The 24,989-nt window shown below is 47.9% G+C and overlaps 12 protein-coding genes across 12 annotated transcripts; 6 read left to right on the top strand and 6 right to left on the bottom strand.

Annotated features, from left to right (window-relative positions):
* Nucleotides 1-1,549: 1,549 nt before the first annotated feature.
* Nucleotides 1,550-2,028, top strand: T069G_04122 (cerato-platanin domain-containing protein; the record flags this gene model as incomplete). The annotated part of the gene is made up of 2 exons (XM_056171332.1): nucleotides 1,550-1,610; nucleotides 1,673-2,028. 2 exons carry the CDS (start codon nucleotides 1,550-1,552, stop codon nucleotides 2,026-2,028), a joined length of 417 nt encoding a protein of 138 aa, XP_056032224.1.
* Nucleotides 2,029-2,586: 558 nt separating this feature from the next.
* On the bottom strand, nucleotides 2,587-4,042 carry T069G_04121 (o-methyltransferase domain-containing protein; the record flags this gene model as incomplete). The annotated part of the gene is made up of 4 exons (XM_056171331.1): nucleotides 2,587-3,102; nucleotides 3,180-3,308; nucleotides 3,360-3,716; nucleotides 3,788-4,042. The coding sequence occupies 4 exons, from the start codon at nucleotides 4,040-4,042 to the stop codon at nucleotides 2,587-2,589; spliced, it is 1,257 nt and encodes a 418-aa protein (XP_056032223.1).
* Nucleotides 4,043-4,318: 276 nt separating this feature from the next.
* On the bottom strand, nucleotides 4,319-5,613 carry T069G_04120 (methyltransferase domain-containing protein; the record flags this gene model as incomplete). Its single annotated transcript, XM_056171330.1, has 3 exons — nucleotides 4,319-4,769; nucleotides 4,852-5,056; nucleotides 5,142-5,613. The coding sequence occupies 3 exons, from the start codon at nucleotides 5,611-5,613 to the stop codon at nucleotides 4,319-4,321; spliced, it is 1,128 nt and encodes a 375-aa protein (XP_056032222.1).
* A 500-nt stretch (nucleotides 5,614-6,113) lies between these two features.
* T069G_04119 (interferon-induced 6-16 family domain-containing protein) lies at nucleotides 6,114-6,729 on the bottom strand (the record flags this gene model as incomplete). The annotated part of the gene is made up of 2 exons (XM_056171329.1): nucleotides 6,114-6,346; nucleotides 6,429-6,729. The coding sequence occupies 2 exons, from the start codon at nucleotides 6,727-6,729 to the stop codon at nucleotides 6,114-6,116; spliced, it is 534 nt and encodes a 177-aa protein (XP_056032221.1).
* A 956-nt stretch (nucleotides 6,730-7,685) lies between these two features.
* T069G_04118 (interferon-induced 6-16 family domain-containing protein) lies at nucleotides 7,686-9,056 on the bottom strand (the record flags this gene model as incomplete). Its single annotated transcript, XM_056171328.1, has 8 exons — nucleotides 7,686-7,885; nucleotides 7,979-8,123; nucleotides 8,192-8,266; nucleotides 8,321-8,401; nucleotides 8,478-8,558; nucleotides 8,630-8,710; nucleotides 8,779-8,859; nucleotides 8,916-9,056. The coding sequence occupies 8 exons, from the start codon at nucleotides 9,054-9,056 to the stop codon at nucleotides 7,686-7,688; spliced, it is 885 nt and encodes a 294-aa protein (XP_056032220.1).
* Nucleotides 9,057-10,022: 966 nt separating this feature from the next.
* On the top strand, nucleotides 10,023-11,416 carry T069G_04117 (bacterial low temperature requirement A protein (LtrA) domain-containing protein; the record flags this gene model as incomplete). The annotated part of the gene is made up of 2 exons (XM_056171327.1): nucleotides 10,023-10,176; nucleotides 10,245-11,416. The coding sequence occupies 2 exons, from the start codon at nucleotides 10,023-10,025 to the stop codon at nucleotides 11,414-11,416; spliced, it is 1,326 nt and encodes a 441-aa protein (XP_056032219.1).
* A 281-nt stretch (nucleotides 11,417-11,697) lies between these two features.
* On the bottom strand, nucleotides 11,698-12,411 carry T069G_04116 (fungal specific transcription factor domain-containing protein; the record flags this gene model as incomplete). The annotated part of the gene is made up of 2 exons (XM_056171326.1): nucleotides 11,698-12,185; nucleotides 12,243-12,411. The coding sequence occupies 2 exons, from the start codon at nucleotides 12,409-12,411 to the stop codon at nucleotides 11,698-11,700; spliced, it is 657 nt and encodes a 218-aa protein (XP_056032218.1).
* A 1,594-nt stretch (nucleotides 12,412-14,005) lies between these two features.
* On the top strand, nucleotides 14,006-15,314 carry T069G_04115 (peptidase family m20/M25/M40 domain-containing protein; the record flags this gene model as incomplete). The annotated part of the gene is made up of 2 exons (XM_056171325.1): nucleotides 14,006-14,889; nucleotides 14,960-15,314. The coding sequence occupies 2 exons, from the start codon at nucleotides 14,006-14,008 to the stop codon at nucleotides 15,312-15,314; spliced, it is 1,239 nt and encodes a 412-aa protein (XP_056032217.1).
* Nucleotides 15,315-16,604: 1,290 nt separating this feature from the next.
* On the top strand, nucleotides 16,605-17,259 carry T069G_04114 (uncharacterized protein; the record flags this gene model as incomplete). Its single annotated transcript, XM_056171324.1, has 3 exons — nucleotides 16,605-16,809; nucleotides 16,887-17,034; nucleotides 17,100-17,259. The coding sequence occupies 3 exons, from the start codon at nucleotides 16,605-16,607 to the stop codon at nucleotides 17,257-17,259; spliced, it is 513 nt and encodes a 170-aa protein (XP_056032216.1).
* A 2,191-nt stretch (nucleotides 17,260-19,450) lies between these two features.
* T069G_04113 (s-adenosyl methyltransferase domain-containing protein) lies at nucleotides 19,451-20,316 on the top strand (the record flags this gene model as incomplete). The annotated part of the gene is made up of 2 exons (XM_056171323.1): nucleotides 19,451-19,507; nucleotides 19,573-20,316. 2 exons carry the CDS (start codon nucleotides 19,451-19,453, stop codon nucleotides 20,314-20,316), a joined length of 801 nt encoding a protein of 266 aa, XP_056032215.1.
* Nucleotides 20,317-21,582: 1,266 nt separating this feature from the next.
* T069G_04112 (beta-lactamase superfamily domain-containing protein) lies at nucleotides 21,583-22,377 on the top strand (the record flags this gene model as incomplete). Its single annotated transcript, XM_056171322.1, has 1 exon — nucleotides 21,583-22,377. The coding sequence occupies one exon, from the start codon at nucleotides 21,583-21,585 to the stop codon at nucleotides 22,375-22,377; it is 795 nt and encodes a 264-aa protein (XP_056032214.1).
* A 132-nt stretch (nucleotides 22,378-22,509) lies between these two features.
* On the bottom strand, nucleotides 22,510-24,256 carry T069G_04111 (uncharacterized protein; the record flags this gene model as incomplete). Its single annotated transcript, XM_056171321.1, has 4 exons — nucleotides 22,510-23,220; nucleotides 23,278-23,412; nucleotides 23,490-24,082; nucleotides 24,235-24,256. The coding sequence occupies 4 exons, from the start codon at nucleotides 24,254-24,256 to the stop codon at nucleotides 22,510-22,512; spliced, it is 1,461 nt and encodes a 486-aa protein (XP_056032213.1).
* Nucleotides 24,257-24,989: the final 733 nt, after the last annotated feature.

The raw sequence follows: 24,989 nt of genomic DNA, 5'->3' as shown, positions 1-24,989 counted from the left end.
CAAGCTACCTGAGCTAGAGGCTGGGAAGAGTGGACGCTGGGACGACGCCTACCCGCATTTTCGTCCGTCCTTTGTTTTTATGCATTCTTTTTTTTCGTTCGTATATGCTGGTGGTACACGCCGTCACGCGGTGAAAAGATCGCGGGTGCGTACATGTGAAGGGGTTCTAGAGAGTGCTCCAGAACGAATCAAACAAGCCATCCGTTGAGAAAGCAGGAAGAACAAAGGCAAACAGGCAAAATGCCGCCAGCCCACCGTTGGGCTTCAACTAACACGCAGCCATACCGCCAGCCCGCCCATTTCTCGTACAACCCGCATCACCTGGCCGGCACACTGCGTCATCAATACGAGCCGGATCGGCACTGCTTCGCACTAATCGCGGCTGTGGCGATGCTCTCCAAGGGTCCCGCGTCTGGGGAAGCTGGTTGGACGACTAGGGGGGTGGGAAGGTGAGAAGGTTGAGGGAATCGCCCGATGGCCCGGAGAGAGGGTCGTGCAGTAAGACGTGATGATTTGTCTTGGAAGCGGGACATTGTTGAGAGATCTAGAGGGGGTGGAATTTGAATGGATCGAGGTCGTCTTCGTATGTAGACGAGTGGACAATTGGAGTATAATTAGATTGTTAGATTGTTGGACTAAGACGAGAGCAGCCGAGAATGAAACGTTGTGGGCAGCCATCTTCTAACCCAAAGCCAAGAATACGAGCTTAATTGACGATATCATGATTCCACTCCCAGCAAGTATCTAGTCTAGTTATACTCCGTACGCGAACTTTGGCGGCTTATGGATTCCTTCTCGGCTTGCACAGCATCGAGTCCGCTTGCGCCGGACATAGACTCGAAAAAGGCCGGTAACTCGTACTTGTATCACCGCAACAGAGTGGCCCGCGCCGCACGTACCACGTACCAACGCAGCGGATCTTGTTCTTTGTCGCCCGCTGGCTCTGCTGTTGGTACTAGCCTAGCATCAGCTCGGCAGACAAACAAGCAGCGAGCCCGGGTTATTATTTCTTATTGCTAGGATCTAGTATTTTATGGGGAGGCGGCAGTGGAGATACAAGGATGATGTGGTGTTGCTACTATTTGTGGACCGAATCGGCATCAGATGATCGGACACGAACAGCAGAGCCGGACAACTTACCTGAGTGTTTTTGCAGTTGACGAGTCAGTTTTTTGCTGGTCCCTGCTGGCTTTGCTGTAGCTTCTCATGCACGAGTATGTGTATGTACGTATGTAGGTAGCCATACGAGAAGGAGGAGGCGGAAGGACTTGGCGATGGCTGGATACTACGATGCATCGGGAAGGGAGGAGGCAAACTCGAGTCTCGATGGGGAAAGCTTGAAGCGGTGATGATGGGCAGACTGCGTTGCGCTCGTGTATAAAGACTGAGCTTGTCCTCGTCTTAGATGGCATCTGCTCAGAACCATCAGCTTCAATCTTCTGCATCTCTATCTCGGCATCAATATACTTGCTCATCCTCGCAATCAACATTATTATCCACTCTCGACTCGACTTTCGTTGATATCAATTCACTCTGCACACCAGTCAAGATGCAATTGTCCAACCTCTTCAAGCTCGCTCTCTTCACTGCCGCCGTCTCTGCGGATACCGGTAAGACCTTCCTCCTTTGCATTTCCTCACCATACTCTCTTACTAACAATCATCTCCTGTAGTCTCGTATGATACCGGCTACGACGACGGCTCCCGCTCTCTCAACGTCGTCTCCTGCTCTGACGGTCCCAACGGCCTCGAGACCAGATACCACTGGTCGACCCAGGGCCAGATCCCTCGCTTCCCATACATCGGAGGTGTCCAGGCCGTTGCCGGCTGGAACTCTGCTAGCTGCGGAACTTGCTGGAAGCTGTCGTACAGCGGCCACACCATCTACGTCCTGGCCGTTGACCACGCCGCCGCCGGCTTCAACATTGCGCTCGACGCCATGAATGCTCTGACCGGTGGCCAGGCCGTTGCATTGGGCCGTGTTTCTGCTACTGCTAGCCAGGTCGCTGTCAAGAACTGCGGTCTTTAAATCTGCCTCTTCTTTTTTTTTTTTCGACGAAGAAAAACGATTTAAACCATTTTTTGGTTATTGCATTGCATTGTGGTATAAGGCGGGATTTGCATTGGGCTTGGGTATTTCTTTTCTTTATCATGGGAGTACGGGACGAGACGCATTGGAAGTGTAATGAGCACGAAGCACAGACGACCTAAACGGCATATTATTAAATACACAGCACCCTCACCGGGTATCATTAGCATTCTAAACAAAATTGTGCCCAGCGTGAATCTGATATAAGAGAAGCGAGTTGTCGAAGGTGGGAATTGATGGAGGCTTGTAAGCTGATCGACGTGGTAGCATGGGGATGCATTAGCTGCGACTTGTTAACCAGTAAGCAGGCACTCATCCTTGGCCACGGAGTGAACATATGCAGAACTCGATCAACCTAACCGATGTTACAGTCTTATTGCGGCCGTTGTCACCTCTCAAACTTGTTTCTCATCATCAGCTTCAGATCGGCAACACGTTGACGTCAGTTAATTCTATCTGTCGCATCAGCTTACCTCGCATCTCAGTTACCAGCTCCCATCACTCCCCAGTCCACTCCGCCTCGACGAACCACATCCTCGACTTCTCCGGTCTCCAAATGTCGTTAAACTTAAACCGACCATCTGCCCTCGCAAACAATTGTCTCCAATCATCCGGTTCCCTTTCCCTGGCATTCACAGTGACTTGCATGAACAGGTCCAGCGTCCTCATGGTCTTCTCCTCGATGTACCCAGCCGTCCCAGGTTCTGGTAAAGCGCCGTCGTTGATGATGACCTTTGCCCCTTTCCTCAATGAAGGGATCAGCGCTCGAAGAATTTGTAGGCAGTATTTATCTGAAAAGCCGTGAAAGATCATGCGAAAGAAGTAAGCGTCGGCGACAACGGGCTGCGGCGTGAAGAAATCGTGAGTGGTGAGTTCGACTCTCGATTGAAGATGGTCGGGGACTTTGCCAATGGTCTCTGGGGTGCGCATGCCTGGGGTATCTTGGACGATGAAGGTGAGATTCGGGAAGGATTCTGCGATGGCGAAGGAGATGTAGCCCTGGTTGCCACCCATCTAGCACATATATCTGTTAGTATGCGCCTTGTGAGGCTTTATATGTCATTGGAGGGAGTAGAACGGGCACGACTTACATCGACTACTGTTGCATCTTGAGGGAGCTTGCCCCATGGATATCCTTCGATTACTGATTGCATGGAATAGCCCTCTCCGCTGCCATGGGCTTGCATAGCCAGATTATATCTCCTGGAAAACACTGCATCCTGTTGGATAAAATCGAACCAAGGAAGATCCTGCTTATACGCAAGATTGACACCAGTCTCTGTGGACTCTTCACTCGCAGGCCACTTCTTCATCGCCGGGATGACGTTGGCAACCGGTAGCCACAGGTCATTGCACATGAAGCCAACCCAGTTGCGCAGAGGAGCGTCCTCTCGGATGAGTTGTGAAGTACGCGAGTGAGCCACAAATCCCTTTTTAGGCTCTATGAAGATGTTGTTTGTCATTGCGTGGCGGATGAGACGGCGTAGATCGAGCAGGGAGATGTTGAGTCCATTGTTCACCTCCCTGACTTTTGCTGTGAGATCTTCATATGAGATGATGCCGTCGAGGGGCACAGCATCGGCAATCTTGAATTCCCATATTGATTGAAGAGATAGAGTGTTGACACACTGAATAAGTGAGAAGAAGTGTTAGCTCAGCTCCCATAGCTCAAGTAGCTGATTGTCGACATGTAGCTTACATCCCAAGCCAAGTACCTCAAGCCTTCCTTTGGGCCGAGAGCAATGTCATGCAGCTCTTTGGTTAGAGCTATAAGATCTAATCGAGCCTTGTATGGCTCTTCATCGTCTTGAGAGATGGGAAACTCGACAAGCCCATTGACATCGAATGATGCAGCATCTAGACCTTTGGCGGTGAGGTGGTCGGTGATAATCTTGGTCTTGGCTGAGATCTCTTCAGACAGAGTCGTCATCCGTTGGACGGAACGTGATGCCATTGTCGGTATTCTGCGTCAATGAGTGACAGGCTGATAGGGTGAGAGCTAAGTCGAGGGATTATTCCCACTCCATTGCTCTCATCATGTCTCCACCCCTCCTTTTATTCTGAAGCCAATGGTGGACAGATCTGGTCTTTCGCCGTCGCTTTCCAGCTCCGCGGACGCGGGGAACCTCTGGTGGCACTAGGAAGCGCCGGCCATTACTAGCTCTACGTGAGGTAAGCGTAGGTATGTGTGTTTTTGTTTCGATGAATATCATCAACATGTTTGATATTTTTATCCAGGTTTTCGGCCTATCACCACATTAAATGGTGTGTAGCCGTGCTGACTGTTGTCTGTTAGCTCTTTTCGCACGTCTATTAAATACAATTCCAATTCTTCTATCGTCCATCCGAGGCCTCGCGTAAAAGGCCTCACGGCAACACCGTAGAGAGCGTCGTGAATCATGCTCCTGTTGTAGAGCCCGCACTTTTTCATATTGATGTCTTTGGGCCATGTGCCAATGGGTATCTTGAAGGGTATTTCGTCGACATCGACAAAGCCTCCGTCGGCGACGTTCTTTTTGTTGTGGCGCATCGCTAGCAAGTCGACGTTGAAATTCTCAAGTGCGCGCTTCATCGTCTCGAAGAAGTCTTGAACTTTGTTGCCCTCGCGCACTGTTCCATCGTCGCACTTGACTTGGAATTGAAGCTCTTGCAGTTCGATCCATCCGCCAGGTTTTAAGGCTCTGTAGTAAAACCAAATGGTTGTCAGCAAACATTGAAGGTTTCTTTCACACCGGTATGACTGAGGTACTGGAGCCGACTTACTTGTATGCGCGCGATAACAGCAGAGGCCAATCGCGTATTGAAGAGGTCATATGCCGTATATGGATGTAGTCCAGAGAGGCTTCCGGAATTACCCACTCTGCTTCGGCATCGTCAACTATGAACCGGACGTTTGGCGGTACCCACTGCGGCTGGATGGGACTCAGGTCGATGCCCGTGATCTCGGCTCCTGGATATTCATCTCCCACTGTAGGAATTGTGTTGTTAGCTATTGTTGCCCAATACTGTCGGCGCATTATGAGACAAGTGAAAGAATAGAGAGAGCTCCTTACTGTCGATCGCCCAGATGCCTGTCCCCGTCCCTATGTCCAAAACATTCTGTGGGTTCTCCAACGGCGCAAAGTGGAGTTTGCCTTGACACAGATGCAACACCATGGCATGCTTCATATCCTCTCTCTCCTGTTCTGGCTCGTCGTTGGGGAACTGATACCTGCCCTCTTGAAAGCGGTGATAGCGCCTATTGTTCTCGAATTCGTAGTCGCGCACGGCGCTGCATACTGAGGTAGACGCTCGCGACGCCAAATCGGACTCGTAGCCGCCATCGCTGGCCGTGTCGTCTGCTTCGATGCCGGCATCTGACGTCGGGTCTGTGACAAGCGGCGCCTGGAGTGGCTCAAGCCTCGTTGACGCTGCGGCTGCCTCAGCTGGACTGGCGGTGCGAGGCTTCTTGGTCGGTGTTGCTGCAGGCGATGTTTCGTCGTGACCATGCTTGCCCGATGTGTCCCCCGGCTTGTCCTTGTCCATTGTATTGTCGCACTCGCTTGTTGGCGGGCGGATGCGCGGGCGGTGACGCAGCAGCGAAACTGCTCACTATTTGCTCGCCAACGGGCCGCTGGTAACTTGTCAGAATCGCGACACGGGATTGCGCCCAAAGAGGAAGAAATATCTGACCTTAGTCAGTCATCTGCGCATGCGCTCGTGGCCGTATTGGCATGTTAAATTGATGTTGACAGGGGATGAAGATGCGGGTCGTCAAGAGCCCAATCACGCAGTGGCGCATCGTCACTTTTAATTGCCGATAGCCCCGGGGAAAAGTGACGGTGCCATTGAGCGCTCCCGTCGTTTTAGCAGCTTCTAGGGGAGACGATCTGTTGATAAGGCTCAACTGCGACGCTGCTAAATGCAATCTTCAACGTTAATGTTATTTTGCCCCTCCGGCACGGGCCGTGGACTGGCTCTTGGTTTAACAGTTAGAAATGGCATGGACCGTCCATGCATGATCCATCAAACGATACATTTGACGGCTATTGATCCTTTTTCTCATCGATGGACTCTGGCTGCGACTTGCCCTTCTTCTTAAGATAAGCTAGAATCCCACCGAGTCCGCCAGCACCAGCTACAGCGCCTCCAGCAGTCTGAGCTGCGCCAGTCAGCACACCCACTCCGTATCCTCCAGCGGCAGCACTCTGCAATGTTGCAAAAATGCTGCCAGCGGCAACATTCCCAATGCTTGCATGAACGGTCGTTGCAGCAGAAGCTGTAGCGAAATAAGTCAGTAAATGAATCTATATTAGATCTACATGGAGCAGCTTATAGATGGGAGTTGAAGATTCACTTACTGGCCGCTATTCCTCCCGACGTAAAGCCTGCCGCGCTAGCAAGGCTTATGAGCGGAGCTGTGACAATTGCGGGAGCAGCAACAACAAGAAGCCCAGTTCCAGTAACTACCGTGGCCGCAGTAAGTAGAGGATTCTCCCAAGCAGTCTTTCTAAGCTGTGTGATTGTCCCAGCGACTACACCCGTATCCTGTGTAGCAGCGTTTATACTCGAACATTCGCCGACGATATCGTCGTTCGTGACGGCATTTGCAATGTCTGAGTGAGCTGTTGCTTTCGTCGGTGCGTCTTTGCCGCCAGTCATTTTGATTTTGGCATCAGGGCAGTTCTCTTGGGCTAGACTTGGGGTCACATTGTCCGAGTTTCCTTGCTTCTCTACAGCAACTTGATCACTGAGGCCTGTCGCCATGGACTGGTTGTTTTCGTCAGTTTACATGCTCTGATGAGGTTTAATCCGCGATAAATGTTTCTAAAACGTAGTAAACTTAGCTGTGGCCCTACGTTACTCACATGGATGCCATTCTGAACCTTTTGGGCAGCGTGATGGAAGCTTCTTGTGTTGGCGTGTTTGGACAGCTCGTGCTGCGCGCTTGCTAAACCTCCTCGAATCTGAGCAAAAAGAGACATTTCTTACCATCTCACGTTTTGTTGTAATTGCAGCAAAAATAGTAGGAATGTGGTCGCCGCAACTCAGCGTTGCGATGTGGTGCCAATATCTGTAAGATGGAGACGCCAAGATGAAAGATGTTGATTACATGTACCAAGGAGTTTGGCGTGCACCAGAGGTGCCTGTCACAAAAAAAAAAAAAAAAAAAAAAAAACAATTGGTGCGGCCAGGAATAAGATTTCTCCCTACAATGTCACTTGTTTTATCATTTTTCTAATTGGTAAGGGGTTGCATCCTTTTGCTATGTACTGGCTGAAATTTGGGCGCCAATGGTGGCCTGGGAGGCCTATAATGCATGAGGCCGTGAGATGGAGCCCAACACCAATGTCTTTATGGCGATCTAAGTCAGGATTACAACAATCACAAACCTGAAGACTGAAACCTTCCTTTCCATACAATTCTCACTGCTCAGACTGACAGAGAGGAAGAGCATCTAAGGTGTACGAATATCTCGTTACACGTCATAAGAAACGTGGTTTACTATCTCAAACGCCGGCGAAACAGCATAAGCGCCCAAGTGAGATCCAATCATTTATGATGAATCTGTACTCCGTATATCAAGCTAAATAGCAGCCAAGGTACAGTCCGAGCGATCAAGTAGCTGAAACTCCCAGCCAAGCTTGAATCCCAACTCCAATACCTCCCACAGCTGCTGCAACCCCTCCTACGGTTTGAACGATGCCTGTCAGGATTGCCAAGCCATATCCTCCGGTTGCAGCACTCTGCATCACTGCAAATGAGCTTCCAGCAGCAACACTTCCCATACCCGCTTGTGCGCCTGATGCAACCGAAGCTATAATATTTCATGAATAGTCAGTAGATGTACAAGGATAATTACTATAGAAGAAAATGCCCCATTTGAAGGGCAACGGGAAGACTATCGTACCTGCAGCGATACCTTCAGAGGTAAAGCCCAACAGTCCAGCGATGCCCATAATTGGGGCCGTGATAATACCAGGAATAGCAGCAATCAAGATTCCAGTGCCAGCAACTGCGACTGGCACGGGATGTTGCTTCACAATATCGGCAGCCTTGACGAATGTTAGCAACCAACCAGTATATGCATGTCAAAGTCGCACATGGCGAACGGAGTATTTACCTGCTGAGCAGCTGGTCCTGATGCCGCCTTCAGCATTTCTTCGCGAGCTCGATCGAAGTTTTCTTTAGTGGTATGCTACCTTCGGTTAGTTGGTTATACGTAAAAAGATGAAGGCTTTGGGCACTATACCTGACTGATATGCTGTACAGCAGAACCGACGCCATCCCGAACTACCTGGACACCATGATTGATGTTTTCTGGGGTGACGTGCTGAACAAATAACATCAGTCGCCTGAGCGTTTAATGCGTAATATGAAAGTCTATGAGGCAGGCTTTGAAGACGCACCTGGCCAACTTGCTGGGCTGCCATTCCAATGCCGTCCCGAGCCATCTGGAGACCGTGGTTGATGTTTTCTGGGGTGACATGCTGTGTACATGTATGTTTAGCCTCCCAAGTCCAGAACAAGTCGGGCGAGACGGTCGGTCTTGAAGACATACCTGGTTGATCTGCTGCGCCGCAACATTGATGCCCTCTCGAGCCATCTGGAATCCGTGGTTGATGTTTTCCGGGGTAACATGCTGAGTAAATTTAACCACATTGGTATAAAACAACCTCTCGGACAAGGCGGTAGATTTTGAAGACGAACCTGGTTGAACTGCTGAGCTGCAACATTAATACCCTCTTGGGCCATTCGGATTCCATGATTGATGTTCTCGGGAGTGACATGCTGAGACCAGTCAGTTCTCTAGATGCGAAATTGGCGAGAACGGTTCAACGATGTACCTGGTTGATTTGTTCTGCTGCGTGGCCAATTCCATCTCGAGCCATCTGGAGACCGCGGTTGATGTTTTCAGGAGTGATGTGTCGGGCAGCCTCCTGTTGGGCATGGGCCAAACCCTTGGCGATATCGTCAAAAAATCCCATATTTGCTCTTGTTTGGTATCTGACAGGAAACAAAGCAGGACACGAGTATTAGCTGCCTATACACTGAACACACTGTGAGGTCCGACAAACGTCGTCAAGGTGAAGTGAAGGAGGGAAAAAATAAACAACATCACGATTTTTGGCTCTCATTTGCGTCTACCCCTCCCTCCCTGCAGGTGTTGCAATTTCGGCCATACAGGTGACAACGGCTGTTTTGAGAGTACGTGTTGATGCGGGAGGCCTACCATGAGGACGGGTACGTGTTTGTACTTTATGCACGTGAGAAAACTGCAATGAGCAGAGGTAACTTGAAGTCGTATTGGAATGGTGTATAATAAGTGTGTGCATACCAGGTGAATTGCATGAAAGATGGAAGAAACTTGAAGATGAAGTGGAAAACCGCTCTTGGAATTTCTCTAGCTTTAATACGATGACGCTTTATCTCTGTATTTTCAGCTCTCCATCATTCTACCTTTCGTAACCTACCTACATATATATCTTTCTAGCAAGTTCACTCAGATTCCTTTATTATAAAATACTCCTTGTCTGTAAATAGTAGGTTTAGTAATTCTTGCGGTATTCCTTGCTTTGTTTGTATCGTCTATTGCTCCCGGCCAGTATCTCAGAGCCAGCGGTACACATGTATCTACCTTCACCGTGTAAGTTTTCGCAGCCAGCTTCTGATTTGTCCACTGTCTCATATGCTTAATGAAGCAGCCAATAGATGATCGCCCGTATCCAACTAGCCAGATGTTATCTAGATCGCCGACAAAGAGGAGCTGATGCTTGCGGAAAGGGAGCTAAGTTCTGACTAGTTCGCGGTTAGTACGCCTGCAACGGAATAGATAACGACATGGAATTTGAGGTGATCTCTGACCTTTTAATTTTATTTTGTTCTTTGCGCGGTCCGTTGATAACGTGGTGAAGAACTTCGTGTAGCTTGCCATTGGGCGGCCCACCATCACCATGAATTGCAACGAGCTGCAGGAAAACACCATCGGGGAGCGGTATATGATCAAACGCCCCAAAGCGCTTCAATGGTTCCACAATGGCCGACTGGTGAAGCAAAGCGAAGAGGAGAGACAAGCCGGCCGCTTTGAGCTCTTCCTTGACCTTCTTTGTACGTCAAACGAGATGTGAACTGAAGGAGAATTTTTAATTAACACAACGTCTTTACTATCTCTATAGATGTCGCCATTGTCGCAAACTTCAGCGATGACCTCGCCGAGAATCCAGATGGAAACCATCTCGCCAAATACATCCTCATCTTCGCGCCGGCATGGCACATATGGGTAGACCTTCGCGAAATCATGAACTCGTACTACACCGATGATCTCTTACAGCGGCTGGTCATCTTATGGGTCATGGCGCTCTTGGTGCTCTACGCAAACAACGCCCGCCTAGTTGACGAAGATTTATCCGCGATGCAAACGACGGCGGGTGCATACGTCGTCGCTCGGTTTACCACCATGTGCACCTTTCTCATCTGTTCTTTTGCCAGCTATCAGCATCGCACGCAGGCGCGCATTATGGCTTTCTTCATGTTCATCGGTCTCTTCCTTACGATACCGCTCTTTTTTGAAGACGTTAGCATTGGGGCCAAAATCGCCGTTGTCGCAGTCATAATTTTCTACCAGGAATTCACTTGGTCGCTCACATTGAGTCCATGGCTAAAGCAGAAGCTGAAGCTCACATACAGCACGGCGGTCGACATTGCTCACGAAATCGACCGTATGGCGGCATTCTTCATCATCATTCTAGGTGAATTTGTCTACAGCGTGATTGTCGGCGACCCAGCCGGTGTCGGCTTGACATTAGGCTATGCCAAAGCTGCTTTTACTCTCATTATCGCGTTTTGTCTCAACTGGATTTACGTCAGTGGTGATGGCAGCTTAGAGGCGACGCACCCAATTCGGCGATCTGCCTGGACGGCTTTTGCGTTCTTTCTTCTCCATTTACCGCTTTCTGCGTCGTTTTTGATTGGCGGTCACATTGCCGCTATAAGTACAAGACTAGACGAGTTTGAAGAAGGACAGCGGTGGCTCTTGGGAGGAGGTCTAGGAGTGGGCATGTTCTGCCTTTGGATATACGGCATGCTTTATCGCACACACGACGAAGATTGCCTGATTATGTCGAAAACGCCTCGAATTGGTATGCGTTTGGTCGTTTCCATCATTCTTCTTTCACTGCCTGCAACGAATGATGATCTATCTACGACGGACTTTATGGCAGTAGTCATGTCGCTCTTTGCATTCTTGGTCATATGGGAAACTGTCGGAGGACTATTAAAGGGTGCTCAAGTATTTGAGCCTTGGACTGATAGGAATCCGCCTTTAAGTGATACTGAAACTGGCGAATGAGCAATGTATCGTGTCGAACGGGGAATAAGATGAGCAAGGCTACTAATGATTTACACCGGTACTAATAGTAATTGTGATATAAAGCCATAAAGTTCTAACGCATATACCTGCAGCCCATATCTCCAATCCAAGAGAGAATGTAAAACAATTCGCTTACTATAATAACATGTGACCACACGTCACTCTGCTAAAGAACATTTAAATGTTTGTTTGCCCACCATGATCCCGCCATCTCCGGTCACCCGTAATAACCGAGGTTATCGCATTGTCTAAAACTGCCTTTAAATAACAAACACTTCCCCATTTTCGAGCCTAAAGTCTTTGTAAACTTCAATGTTCTCACATTGTCGTCGAAGGGCTTCTGTAAGAAAGCGATGAGCACGCTCCAGATTCTTACTATAGCTGCTCATTGCTTTGAACCGATTAAGGACCCAGCGCTGATGAACGACGTTGCTCGTTTCAAGAGCAACAACAAAGAGCGGCCATGCTACTCTAATAGTGCCTTCAACCCCTTGATGTTTATCAGCCTGAACGGCCAAATCAATTATGGCGGTTATATGAGCTTCGGGTACGATTTTCATCTTGGTGGTCAGGCCATTTCTCCGAGTAATGCGCAAGAGCTCGAGTTTTACAGCATGATATATAGGAACAAAGGCACGGATGTTGGCCACCAAACGATGTGAGTTGTCTGTAGAAAGGGAAATATCTGACGCCACTTCAAGTAGCTCCCCATATCGAAGATCAATTTGTCGAAAGGCGGATTCAACCGCTGGTAGACGTTGTCTAAGGTCGTTCACATCAAGATTAGACAGTTGAGCTACGATACCACGAAGCTGCATAGATGCGCAGAGAAAAGCGAATATGTCTCGATTCTCCACGTCATCCAATAGTTCAACTTGCGGATAGGCATCACCCCACATTGAGCGGTACAGCGAGTTTGAATATCTATGAAGCGCATCGAATCCGGCAATCGATGATGAATCGTCTGGCGCCATGATATTTTTCAACTCGCTATTGCACTGGCCACCGAGCCCAAATGTTGCGGCTGTCGAATCACAGAGAGAAATCCAGACGAGCAACCGAATTACAAAGAGTGACAACCCGGGCTGTTGGGAATCGTTTTGAGGCTGCATTCGGTTCAACACTGGCGTTCCTTGCCAACCCCGTGTGGAGATTTGATCTAAAAGGTTGCTGCAACGATGCTTTACAATCAAAGCTGCCCCAGCGAGGTGATTCGATAGTCCAGAGCAAGTACCATCTCCATATTTCTGCTCGTAGACAAGCATCAAGTATAGCACCGCACAGATGGGGTCCAACTCCAACTGCCGACCATCGTCTGCCGTTCCGATGACATCGGCTAAGAGGCCCAGAGCAGCCGAGTAATGTTGAACGGGAGTCCACTTATTTCGATCCCGTTGTACAAGTTGAGAATTGTAATCAGCTTCTCCGTCTGACGTGCTGTTTCGCCGGAACTCAATTTCATGGCCGCCGATGGCTAATAACGCATGCATAACCATTGGCTCATCTTGCGCCAGGGTAAATATGATGGAGAAAAGTGAGTAATCCGGATTCTTGGTGTGGTGAATCCTAGCAAAGGTGGTACGGAAATACCGGATTGCCTCATGATCGGCTGAAGTGAGGTTCAGTGAACTTGCACTGCTGGGGAACTCTGGAAGTTGAGTTGGAAGAGCAAGAGCTCTAGTTAATGCTGCGCGTTGTGCCCAAGTTGGTAATGCCTTCGAATTTTCGACAGCTAGCATATATCCTCGAGATATAGCTAATAAGTCGTTGTGTTTGATCTTTGGCTCATAATCGCCATAATCACAGAGCCGTCTTAGACGTAAACAGCGTTTGCATCTCGGCCGCGCCTCATCACACTTCACCTTCTTGATGCGGCATGTATAACATCCATTTTTTGAGCGGCCTTTCTTTGGATGAGGGCTAATGGTGGAGTCGATATGATCCATGGCAACAGCCCAACTCGTTTATTGTCTGACTGGCGTTTTTGACTCGTGTTCGCAGGGATATCAAGTCTAGTATGGATGAACTAAAGGGCGTGTGTTGATGAAAGAGGAGAAGTTGTTTCTGAAAGACATCATCAATCTCTTTTGTGGGCCTACGAGATGCTCTTTGTCTTGAGAAACAATATGACGAAAAGGAGGCCTGTGAGGAGGCAGTCTCGTGCACCCAGAGTGAGGCTGCGTTGCCGACCGTCGGCAGCCTCAGCCGCCGCTAACAATCTTGATCAATAATGCACCTTGACTCTCTGCCTTGTCGGCGCCACACGAGAATCACATTCGGGGCTAGAAGCTGATACTCCGCACGGCGCTAGCTAAGAAGCCGATGGTCGGTAATAATGATGGGTATTGAATGGTTAGAGATCCAATCACGGTGATGATACCAGATTAGCCAATCGATCGCTCCCACTTTTAGAGATAAAAAGTGTCGAACCATCGATGACATAGCTCAGGTATATCTATGCGTCAAAAGCTGCTCAACACCTACTTCGCATCTTCATTTGCAAAAGCAGCATTGCATTGAATTGACCAATTTTTTTGCGCACTTTTCACAACCTCTGGAACATCAAGGATGGCTTCTAAAGTTGATATCGAGCAAGTACGGCAGCTCGTCAATTCCCACCTTGACGAGCTGAGCCCTCAACTCCGCACAGTCAACCAGACAATTCACGACAACCCTGAACTTGCTTACAAAGAATTCGGTGCACACGATACAATTACTTCTTTTCTGGAGAAACTCGGGTTTGACGTAAAACGCAAGACTTGGGGCCTTGATACAAGCTTTGAAGCCACGATCGGCGCGGGAGGTCGTCAGGTTGTCGTGTGCTGCGAGTACGATGCTCTGCCGGACATCGGTCATGGATGTGGCCACAATCTGATCGCCACGTCTTCTATAGCTGCATTTCTTGGCGCGGCCCATGCTCTCTCTAAGCTGAACGTTCCTGGCCGGTTGAGAATCCTGGGAACGCCCGCTGAGGAGGGCGGCGGTGGCAAGGCAAAGCTGATTGAAGCCGGCGCCTTCAGCCCTGCAGAAGACATTGCCGCGTCTATAATGGCTCACCCTATATCTGTCAATCGCATAAATACCAACAGCAGCAGCCACATCTCTGGAGTTGCTGGATTTGATCTCATCGCCAGTCACAAGTTCCGCGTCGAGTTTCGCGGAGTAACCGCTCACGCAGCCGGTGAGCCTTGGAACGGTGTTAACGCTCTAGATGCTGCCGTTGCAGCCTATAACAATGTGTCGATGCTGCGTCAGCAGATCCGTCCTGATGAGAGAATGCATGGTGTGATCGAGGTCGGCGGCACGGTTCCAAATGTGATTCCCGATTACACGCGGATGAATTGGTATGTCCGAAGCCCTACCAGTCAACGTGGGGAGAAGCTGGTGAGGCGAGTGAAGGCTTGCATAGAGGCAGCTGGCGCTGCAACAGGCTGCGAGGTCAATTATATCCCGTGAGTAACACTAATTTCACACTCCAAACTTCTTACGATTTGCTGTTTTTACTGATGAACTGGGACACAGAGCTGCGACGTATGAGCATGTCATTTCCAACCCCACGCTATGCAAAGTTTATGCGGAAGACATGGGCAAACTTGGCGAAAGGGTCGAGATAAGCTTACCTGAGAGCTTCAACGCTTCGACCGATATGGGCAACGTGACTCATGTGGTGCCTGGCATCCACGGTGGATTCGGTATCAAAACAGGGCCAAACGTTGCCCTCCATAGTCGCGAGTTTGCCGCTGCTGCAGGTACAGACGAAGCTCACGAGGTGGCGATGAAGAGTGGCAAGGGCATGGCAATGCTGGCTCTTAGGGTTCTACTTGACGATGACATTGCTGCGAGTGCGAGAGCCGAGTTTGACAAGAGATATGAATAGAGGGAAGACAAATTAGCCATCATCCGAATATATTGAGTGCATATGCATGCATTACATGAAATCAATGCCAGCGTAGCGCGAAAGAAGAGCCAATGTTGGATCTGTCTCGATGTGAAAGGGCACTGTTGCTGCAGGTCCAAAATTCTTTACCAAATGAGGGTTGCAATATTGATGTTCGTATATTATGTGGAGTAGTATTCTGTCTCAAACCTGCAAGTTACTATTACTCACATGTGCAACCTTGGCTCGGGCAGGTGAACATATCTGGATAAATGGGATGTTACCCAAGCAAAAAGACCCCGATTTGCCTACAAAAAATGCATAAAACTCTCAATTTGGAAGCTCTTTGACTGAGAGGTGAAACTATCCCACAAATTTTATATCAATTGTCCTGCTGGAAGTGGTACGAATGTTGGAAAGTTCTGATCGCGATGTTGCACTCGTGCAAACATTTCCGCTTCCAGTCTATATCTCCCACACCCCACCTAAAGCCAGATTGCGTTTCACAGAATTTCGTAAAACGCAAACAAAAAAACCGCAAAACTATGCATATCGGTCGTCATTGGATTAATTAATGATTAGCAAGACAGCAATTGAACCAATGTCTGTCTTCTTTTCCCAAAGCGTCTACCGAGATTCACTATCTGTTGTCGCTGCTTTGCGCGCTTCTTCCAATGAGACGGAGCGTAGCATCCCCGTGTTACGCGGGATGATTTGCGACCCATAAGGCACAAGAGGAGCCGCTCGGGGCTAATATGGGACGAGCCGTGGCACCGTGGGGTTGAGAGGCGCATTTGCCGCTGTGAAGTTGCTGCGATGCAATGCCATGAGAAAGTCGATAGAGATCCGTCACAACTATTTACGTTTGCTTGAGCATGCTTTTGAAGCATTGATTGGGTTCTTGGTGAGGATGATTATAAGAAAACGACAGCAATTGCTATTAATCTCAACATGAAGAGAGACCTGTCATAAACTCCGCTTGCTGTTTCCGAACCCTCGCACCAATTGTGTGAGCTCGGAAACTTACCTGTCGATCCCTCCCATTTCCTTGTCGTCGCCACGGGCATCGGTCGCGATTAGGATATAGCGCACAAGACCGCTCCGGTAGCCGGCCGAAACATCTTAAACAAGAAGGAACGGAAGATATCTCAGCTGGGGGGAGAGGCCAGGGACTCTGGTGTTACACTTGCCATGGCATGAGCTCGCGACATAAATACTGCCTCCGTCCCGAGTGCAACACAGGTCATTTCCTCAGCTCTCTCATACAACAGAAAGAAAACCAATTCAAAAATGAAGGCCGCTTTTCTCCTCCTTGTTGGAGCCGCTTTGGCTTCTGCTCAGACCGTCTACCTCATCCGCCATGGCGAGAAGCCCGATGATGATGACGATCCCAATTTGAGCGCACAGGGAGTGCAGCGCGCTCAGTGCCTGAGAAACGTCTTTGGTGCCAGTTCTCAGTACAACATCCAGTATATCATCGCCGAGAAGCCCAAGGGTATGTACCTTTTCTCTAACAATTATGAGACGGCTTGCGTTTGGGACAGCGAAACAACTAACCCCGGTCAAATACAGATGGCGCCCGAATTCGAGCTCTTAACACTGTCACTCCTTTGGCCAATGACCTCGGCCTGACCGTTGATACAAGCTGTGGCAAGACCAAGTCCGACTGCGTTGCTGACCTTGTCAATGACTACAAGGGTTCTGGCAACATCCTCATCTGGTAAATTCTCTGGAGAAAGCTGTGGCCCAAATTTATCATGAACGTCACTAATGCTGAATGTCTAGCTGGGAACACAACGAACTTACCAACATTGTCGAATCTCTGGGTGTCAAGAAGGGTCCTGACTACCCTGATGACTCGTTTAACTTGATCTGGACGGACCCTTCTCCATACAACAAGATTACCAGCACCACCTCCGAGAACTGCCCTGGCTTGGATAACTAGCGATATGAATTGGCGAGAAGATGGGATAGAGTTTCTCATGGGCCTCGACGTATATACCTAATGCCCACACGTGGCTAATATATAGACATACAAAGGAGTAAAATGAATCTACAAGTTCGCATACGCCGAGTCAGTGATACTATTGAGGATCTCACATGGTCCATATGATCCAGATACGGTACCATATTTACGACTAATTGTGATCGATAAGTAGGGAAGACATACTGAAAAGGAACTATTTTATTTACTCTTGTATATATCTCAATACAAATGAACAATTCACTCATCCTTGAATTACAACGAAACAGCCGGAGAATCGTAGCGAATATACATGACATTGATTAGTTGGCTTAAACTTTTACACCATGTTAACGAACAGGTAAAGACAAGTTCAGCTGCCCTTGCTCATCATATAAAAGCATAAAGACGACATGTGACCACAACTGAGAAACGAGATCTGATATAAAGAGGTAGTCAAAATAGTATGGACTTGAACTATTTAGTCCGGTCTAATAGCAATTTTTCTAATTCCAAGCCCAGCCCTATATACTCGTCACCCCTGTGTTTGCAACGCACATCTCATCGTCATTAAACCTTGCTAATTTATTTAAATACACACATGAGTGATTATTGACTCTATCGAGCAATTTTTCATATCACCTACCGTATCAATTCTAGAATACATGTTCATATAGGGCGCTATGTAAGCTACGAGCTTAAGTCATCAAAGTTATTTCTAGCTGTGGTCGGTTGTGCACGATCAGTTGATCAAAGTAATAGCCGAGATAGCCGATACCCGGCGGATATCCCGAGCTTCAGTCATTTTCATCCATTTGGTATCATGCACTGAGGGTGGAGAGGGTGCTGAGCATCCAATTGAGATATGATGAAAAAATGGCCACCTAGTACAATGAGCCTGACGATCGCCCGCAGCTAAGGCTTAGCATAGCAATCTTCGCATTAATGCATTCAGAAGCGGAAGCAGCTTGAGCAGGTTTTAGTTAAGGACAATGCGTCAGATTTTAAAGACTGCGAAATCTAAGAGTCATAGCATGAAATGACAAGGTTCGTAACAACCACAGTTGGTGATCATATGACCTATCAGCAAAGAATTAACTCGAATTAACACTGGAAAGTTGGGTGGGGGTCATGACGTTTATGTCGAGGCGATGCTTTAAGCAGTAGAGTTCACGAGGATTTATTGGATGTTAAACCAGTATTGAAACAGGCATTGTAATTGGTTAGGTCGCTTACGCAGCCCTATCGCTTTCGTCTTTGATCGTCAACTCCTGCCTGGGACGTTTTTCGTTCCCGAGCTGTCAAGCAAATCAAGTTCGTTGACTGGGGAGTAAGAAAAGCTCCTTTTCTCCGCAATTTTCTATTAGTCTTGTCACCATGCATTCATTAGCTGCATATAGAAGAATCCCCAACATCGGCCGTCGGAGGAAGACTGAGTTGTCTACTGGTTCCTTTGCTACGGCGCACCTCTTACTTAGAGAGGCTAGCGTTACGTGAACCAGATCGTCATGATTTCTGCTTGGGACTCACAGTATGGAGTTACTAGAGCATCCTGTTGTCTCCTGCCAAATATTAGTATATCCCACTGTTTAGATACTTAATACAGAAATTCAAAATGATAAAAGTTGCTTTATCGACTAATGGTAGGTGAACCAATCTGTAACAATTGGACAGTGGAATACACCGTGAGCGATTCGTTTTTTCTCAAACTGAGAGAGTTCATTTCACAGCAATTGCGTGTGAAATATTCCGTACAGTATCATCAGACTGTCTCCACGCTCGTGTCTGATGTGAGCGCTAGAATTGGACTCCAGTTGTGGTTATAAGCGCTACATGTTTGAACCAACAATCTCCACAATTAGCTTGTTCGTTAATCTAATTGATGGGCAATTGGGGTCGTACAAAGTTATTGTTCTCGTAAAATATGTGTAACTAAGTTTTCCTGCTACTATATAACCCTCGACTTCACAGCCTTATGTACAGTGTTCTTTTCTGCGTGACAAAGTATCAGCGAAGAAAACCAGCGGCTTGTTTTGAGCAGTTTCGACATTTTGCAACAATCACGAAGCTATATCAACTTCTATTTGCATGTGAACGCCCTTTTTCACTCTCCGAAGATCCACGCTTCTAATAATTAAACAATCAACCTTTCAATACCTCACATCAGTTCAGCATGGATCCCAACCCTCCCAGTGGTGTTGACGTCTCGCGACCTTCTGTCGCTCGCATGGTATATCTCACATTTTTGAATGAAATAGAACTTGTAGGATTAAAGTTGAGTTAACTTGAATTCAGTATGACTTCTATCTTGGTGGAAAAAACAACTATGCTTCAGACAGGGCCGCCGTGGCGGCAGTCAAAGAAGCACTCCCCAACATCATCGAAATCGTGGCCGAAGGTCGCCATTTTCTGAGACGTGTAATTCGGTACATGTGCTACCAAGGCATCGACCAGTTCATTGATATTGGCTCAGGGCTACCAAGTGCTGATAACACTCATCAAGTAGCCCAGAGGGTCAACCCTAATGCCCGCGTCGTTTATGTCGACATTGACGAGTCTGCTGTCGTTCAAGGGCGGCAGATCCTCAGTGGAAACTCATCAACGGCATTTATTCAAGGGTCGGTCCTAGAACTGGAGCCCATCTTGAACCACCCTGAGACGCGCAATCTCATTGACTTCTCAAAGCCAGTGGGCGTTGTCATGATGGGTCTATTGCACTTTTTTGATATTGATGTCGATCGCGGTATTCTCAATACCTTGCGGCAAAACCTTGCTCCGGGGAGCTTGGTTAGCTTTACTCATGGAGTCTTGGAGTATCAGAAGGAAGAGGCGATTGAAGACCTGCTGGTTGCTTATGCAAGGACACCCACGCCATTGATAATGAGAACGATGACCGATATTGGAAGAATAATGGAAGGATTTCCTGCCGTAGAACCAGGACTCGTCTTATTGCACGATTGGAAGATGGATATGGCCGAAGAGGGGGAATCTGAGCCTCCACGATCACTTATTTGGGCCGGAACTGTATTAACCATCTAATTCTCCATTTGATGTCTCTTTTTACAAAGGACTGATCATGAAATGAAAAAGAGATTGTCATATTTCTGCGATTAGTTATGAACCAGAGGTTGTACAGCCAGATTTTTATAGTCTTATCATTACGGACAGCCTACGATGATTCCCCCCTCAGCTGCAGAGACCACCGCATCAATCCGCCGGAGAATACAATTTTCCATCCCAAATAACGACATTTCACATTTCAAATAAATAAATTGATCACGCATTACCTATGGCGTATTAAGCTTAAGTTAGTGCTCGATATAGCGAAATGATTAAAGGGCGAAGACATGCCTCTCGTGATTAGCAGCGTCAAGCTTATATCACATGCTTATATCAATGTCTTACATCCTCGATGAGACCTGAAATACATAATTATATATCATAGTTTATCGGCACCTTTTGTGGATTCCAAATACAACAATATTGCCGTTGGGGTATGAAGATGATGTCCACTTGTTGGGGTGTAGGCCATCACCAGATAACATCTGCTTTAAAATAACATCATGAAGGCGAAATAATCCAATTTCAACAAAATCATGAGAAACAAATTATGTTACCTGCAATTAATTGCACCTTTCTAGAGGCTCGGCAGTTGTAATTTCTCAACTACCGATATGCCTCTAGTCTCCTTGATACTCGACGCCCTCTTAGACAACGATGATCATATAAACTGGGGGCCCCATCATCCTTCGCATGACCAAATCCATGGAATTTTCAATTATTAATGCATTAATAACACACCAAGAATACCACGGAAATTCTTCAAATTTGAACGTCATCGAGGGTATAAGTGAGTCCAGAGTGCGAGTTATCGCCTGGGCTAACCGTGGGCAACCAGAGACGCTAACCGCTTATAGTAACATTATCCGCCAAGACTTTGGATTTGGTATAAGTCAGGGCCAACATGACGATTCTCTTGTTCGAGAATGGCGGGGGAGACGAGGAGGATTTGATAATCCGAGTCATCAGACAGAGTATTTGCATTTATCATGATTATTAACACTCATTTATGTTTATGATTGGAATTTGAATTGCTATGATGGGAGTTATATTTTGGGGGTTTTAGGTAATTCTCCCGAGTTGAGTCCTTGGCGGGGTTGTTGAGTTGTGAAAGTTTAAATAACTGCTTGTCTTCCACTTGAATCGAAAAGAGCTATTCAAACAGCACACTCAATTCAATCTCAAACACAGTTGATAATTCGAGAATTGTATCTTCATTCCAAAGCCAAAGTCCAATAAACAACAATGTCTTCCTTCAAGGGCTCCGTCAGCGTTACCCACATTGGTACTGCTACTGCGCTTCTTCAGATTGACAATGTCACCTTTTTGACCGACCCTCTCTTCGCTGCTGCTGGCACCGAATGGGATCTCACTGTTGTCCAACTTAAGACGACCCAGGATCCGGCTATTAAGCCTGAAAATCTCCCTGAGATTGATGCTGTACTCCTCAGCCACGAGGACCACCCCGATAACCTTGACGAAGTTGGACGAAAGGTCCTCGAAGGCAAGAAGGTCTTCACCACCAAAGACGGCGCCAAGAATATTGGAGACAAGGCGATTGTAACGGGCTTCAATGCCGGTGATAGGGCTACCCTCGTTGCAGGAGGTAAAACGTTTGAGATTATCGCCACTCCTGCTGAGCACTTACCGGGAGGCGAGTGCATCGGCTTCCTTGTGACCTCGGCCGATTTCGGAACAACCAATGGCCTACCCAATGCCATTTACTTCTCTGGCGATACCATTTACAACCAAGACGTTGCCAACAGCCTCAAGGGTTATCACATCAGCCTTGCTCTTCTCAATCTTGGCAGAGCGGCTGTTGACGTGGGTGGACCTGAGCTTATGCCAATCACCTTGGATGGTAAGCAGGCTTCGCAGCTTATCATAGATGCAAACGTCGAAAAGGTCGTGCCGATGCACTTCGAAGGATGGGGTCATTTTAGCGAGGGCAGGGAACCGGCCGAAAAGGCTTTTGCAGAGGCAGGCGTCAGCGAGAAGGTCTTCTGGTTGCCCCGTGGTGAGAAGAAGGTGTTTTTCTAAAAAGTCAAATGGTATTGAAGGTCCAGTGCGGCCCTGAAAACACGTCTTAAGAATGCTGTATCTAGTCTATATATGAGCGTTACTGGTGATAGTATAAGAATGAAGTAAACTGTTTTTTCTCACCACTCTATATCACACCCCATCATCATCCAAGATATACTGGGCAATGTAATCGTATCCCCGATCTCTAATGCCATGAATCACTCTTTCACACCACGATATCAGTTCCTGGTCGTAGAAGTGATTATACCGGAGGAATTGATAGGCTATCCTTGTTGGTAGTGTTGCAGATATGGCGCCAAACAGCCTCATCTCGTCTTGAACCAAATATTCAATGCTTTGGAAGATCCATGTTGACATTTGGATCGCCACCTCTGTGATGATGGGGCTCTCCGGGCTCTCTCCGCTGATCAACAACTCTTCGTCTCTGAGCTCCGGGTAATCTTCCCTAAGCTTTCTGATGTACACGATGCACATTATCCAGAAAGTCCAGTAATGCGTCATAGAATTTGCGGTCGTAATATCGGGGAACCACACATGAGCTTTTTCGGGCCCTTTGCCGAGAATGCGGAAGGATGGCTTGTTTGTGAGACTTTGGAAAGAGACATTCCAGTTGACCAGGGCGTCAAGAAGGTCTTTGAGAGCTTGAAAGACAGCATGAGGTGAGCTTGCATTGGGAGAGCCGTATTTGAGCTGATCGATATCCACTAAAATAGATGGAATTGCGGTAGCTTCGGTCATGAGAGCATGGAACGAGTTTGCTTTGACATGCTGAAACGGAACTGTCCTCCACTCGTGAGAAGCTAGAAATGTGGGCTGCTTGTTTCGAATCGAGTGAATGATCTGGTTGAAAGGTCAATAATCGCAAATTATAAGTTCAGATAAAAGAGTGGCTCATACCATAGCCGGGCGAAGTCCGATAAAAATCCTGTGGGACGGCCCGGAGGAATAAGCTTCTGGACTATGCAGCTGGATCAAATCGCTTAAGCCAGCCGCATGAGCCGCGCTGCTGGAGATCGCAGTCGGCAGGATAAGCTATTAAAAGTAAACCCAGTCAGCTTCTCGGGAACAGGAGCCACAGAATAAAGTAAGTAAACGGGTTCGGCACGTACTTCCGAGATCATCAGGCACATGATGGCCACCGCCAAGACGTCGGAATCGGCAGTGTGTGCTATGTGATGCAGACTGTCATGAAGCGAATGCAATGCGGAGCAATGCGCCGTCAGAGCATCTGAGATCGGCGCTATCCCGTTACGGCCCCTGGACAGAATGGATACGGCAAGGGCCTTGACTGATGAAGACAGAGCCATCTCATATCGCCGGGTCATGGACAGAACCGGCAGAAGCTCGATCCAAGCTCCACATACGCGAGGATAAATGTCCACATCCCAGTTCATAAATGCCGAATTGCTAGAGAGCACCGTTGGCGAGAAGTTCTGCACAACCAACGAGATGATGTCCTGGAATGGCCAAGCCAGTGAGGGCCTAACTGATGCCGCGTCATATTTAGCTATTGGCTTGGCTTCTTGGAACACTTCGTCGCTACTGTCCGTAGAAGTGCTAGTTTGTGGCCTTGTGCAGTCGCCTCGTTTCTTTCCGACCTTTCCATCCTTGCGCGTCTTGGATTTTGTCGATGGTCCAATGGATAACTGGGATGGTATGAAGACGAGGTCATACTGATACCCTCCACACTTGATCTTCGTTCCTGCGCATTGCGAGCATGAGGGTCGCTTTCCATCACACTGAGAATCCCAGATTTAGTAATTATTACCGAGATGCAAGACATAGATGTCAGATCGTAGATGAGAGATGCATTTCTCCAAACTGAGCAAATCCAGTGTACGAGTAAGAACTCACCCCCAGTTTCCGTGCCCTGCATGTATGACAGACGGTTAACTTCCGAACCTTCATAGTGTGTGTTTGCTCTACCGTGCTGGATACCAATATAGGCAATATACGACGAACTGCTTGTTCAAGATAGAAGCATAAGCCGAGAGCAATGCTTTTAGCTGGCGGCGGCCAAAGGGCGTTGACATATTGTGGATCCGTTTGTACGGACCGGAATGGCAAGCCGAAGACCGATGGCGAACAACCGGCGAGCTGATTGGGGAAGTCTGATACGAAGCTAGACTCTTCAAGGGATCAAAAACCGCCAAGGTGACTAAGTGGACGCTTGATCTGTGGGGGCTCGGCCGAGATTGGCTTTTGACAGCTTAATAACAGCAGCGGTCCGCGATAGAGATGCATGAGGGTTGCGAGACTATGGAGTACTATCGTGTTGTGAGGCTGTTTTGTGGAAGATATTGTTCGATGGGGGCAGATGCAAGGCAGATTCTAGTGCCAGTCACTTTCAGCCAGTCTGCACGTTCAAAAAACAAAGTCTTCTATTATGTGACTGCTCATCTTGAAGAATCGAGGGTTGCAGCGCAGCTAACACAGAACATCGACAACACAACAGCTTATAGTTGTCTACCGACGGGATCGGAGCAATAGTTACAGCGTAAGAATCTCGTGCAATTCTCAAAACGTAACAATAAAAAGAAACTTCAAGGCTGATACAAGGAAGCTATTTCAGCTGGCTCTTGGCACGGGCTGACTTCATCTATTTACCT

The sequence above is a fragment of the Trichoderma breve genome, chromosome 2 (assembly GCF_028502605.1).
Source record: "Trichoderma breve strain T069 chromosome 2, whole genome shotgun sequence".
In the NCBI taxonomy this organism is placed as follows: domain Eukaryota; kingdom Fungi; phylum Ascomycota; class Sordariomycetes; order Hypocreales; family Hypocreaceae; genus Trichoderma; species Trichoderma breve.
Note: the sequence above shows the minus strand (reverse complement) of the source record. Positions and strands in the feature narration are given on the sequence as shown.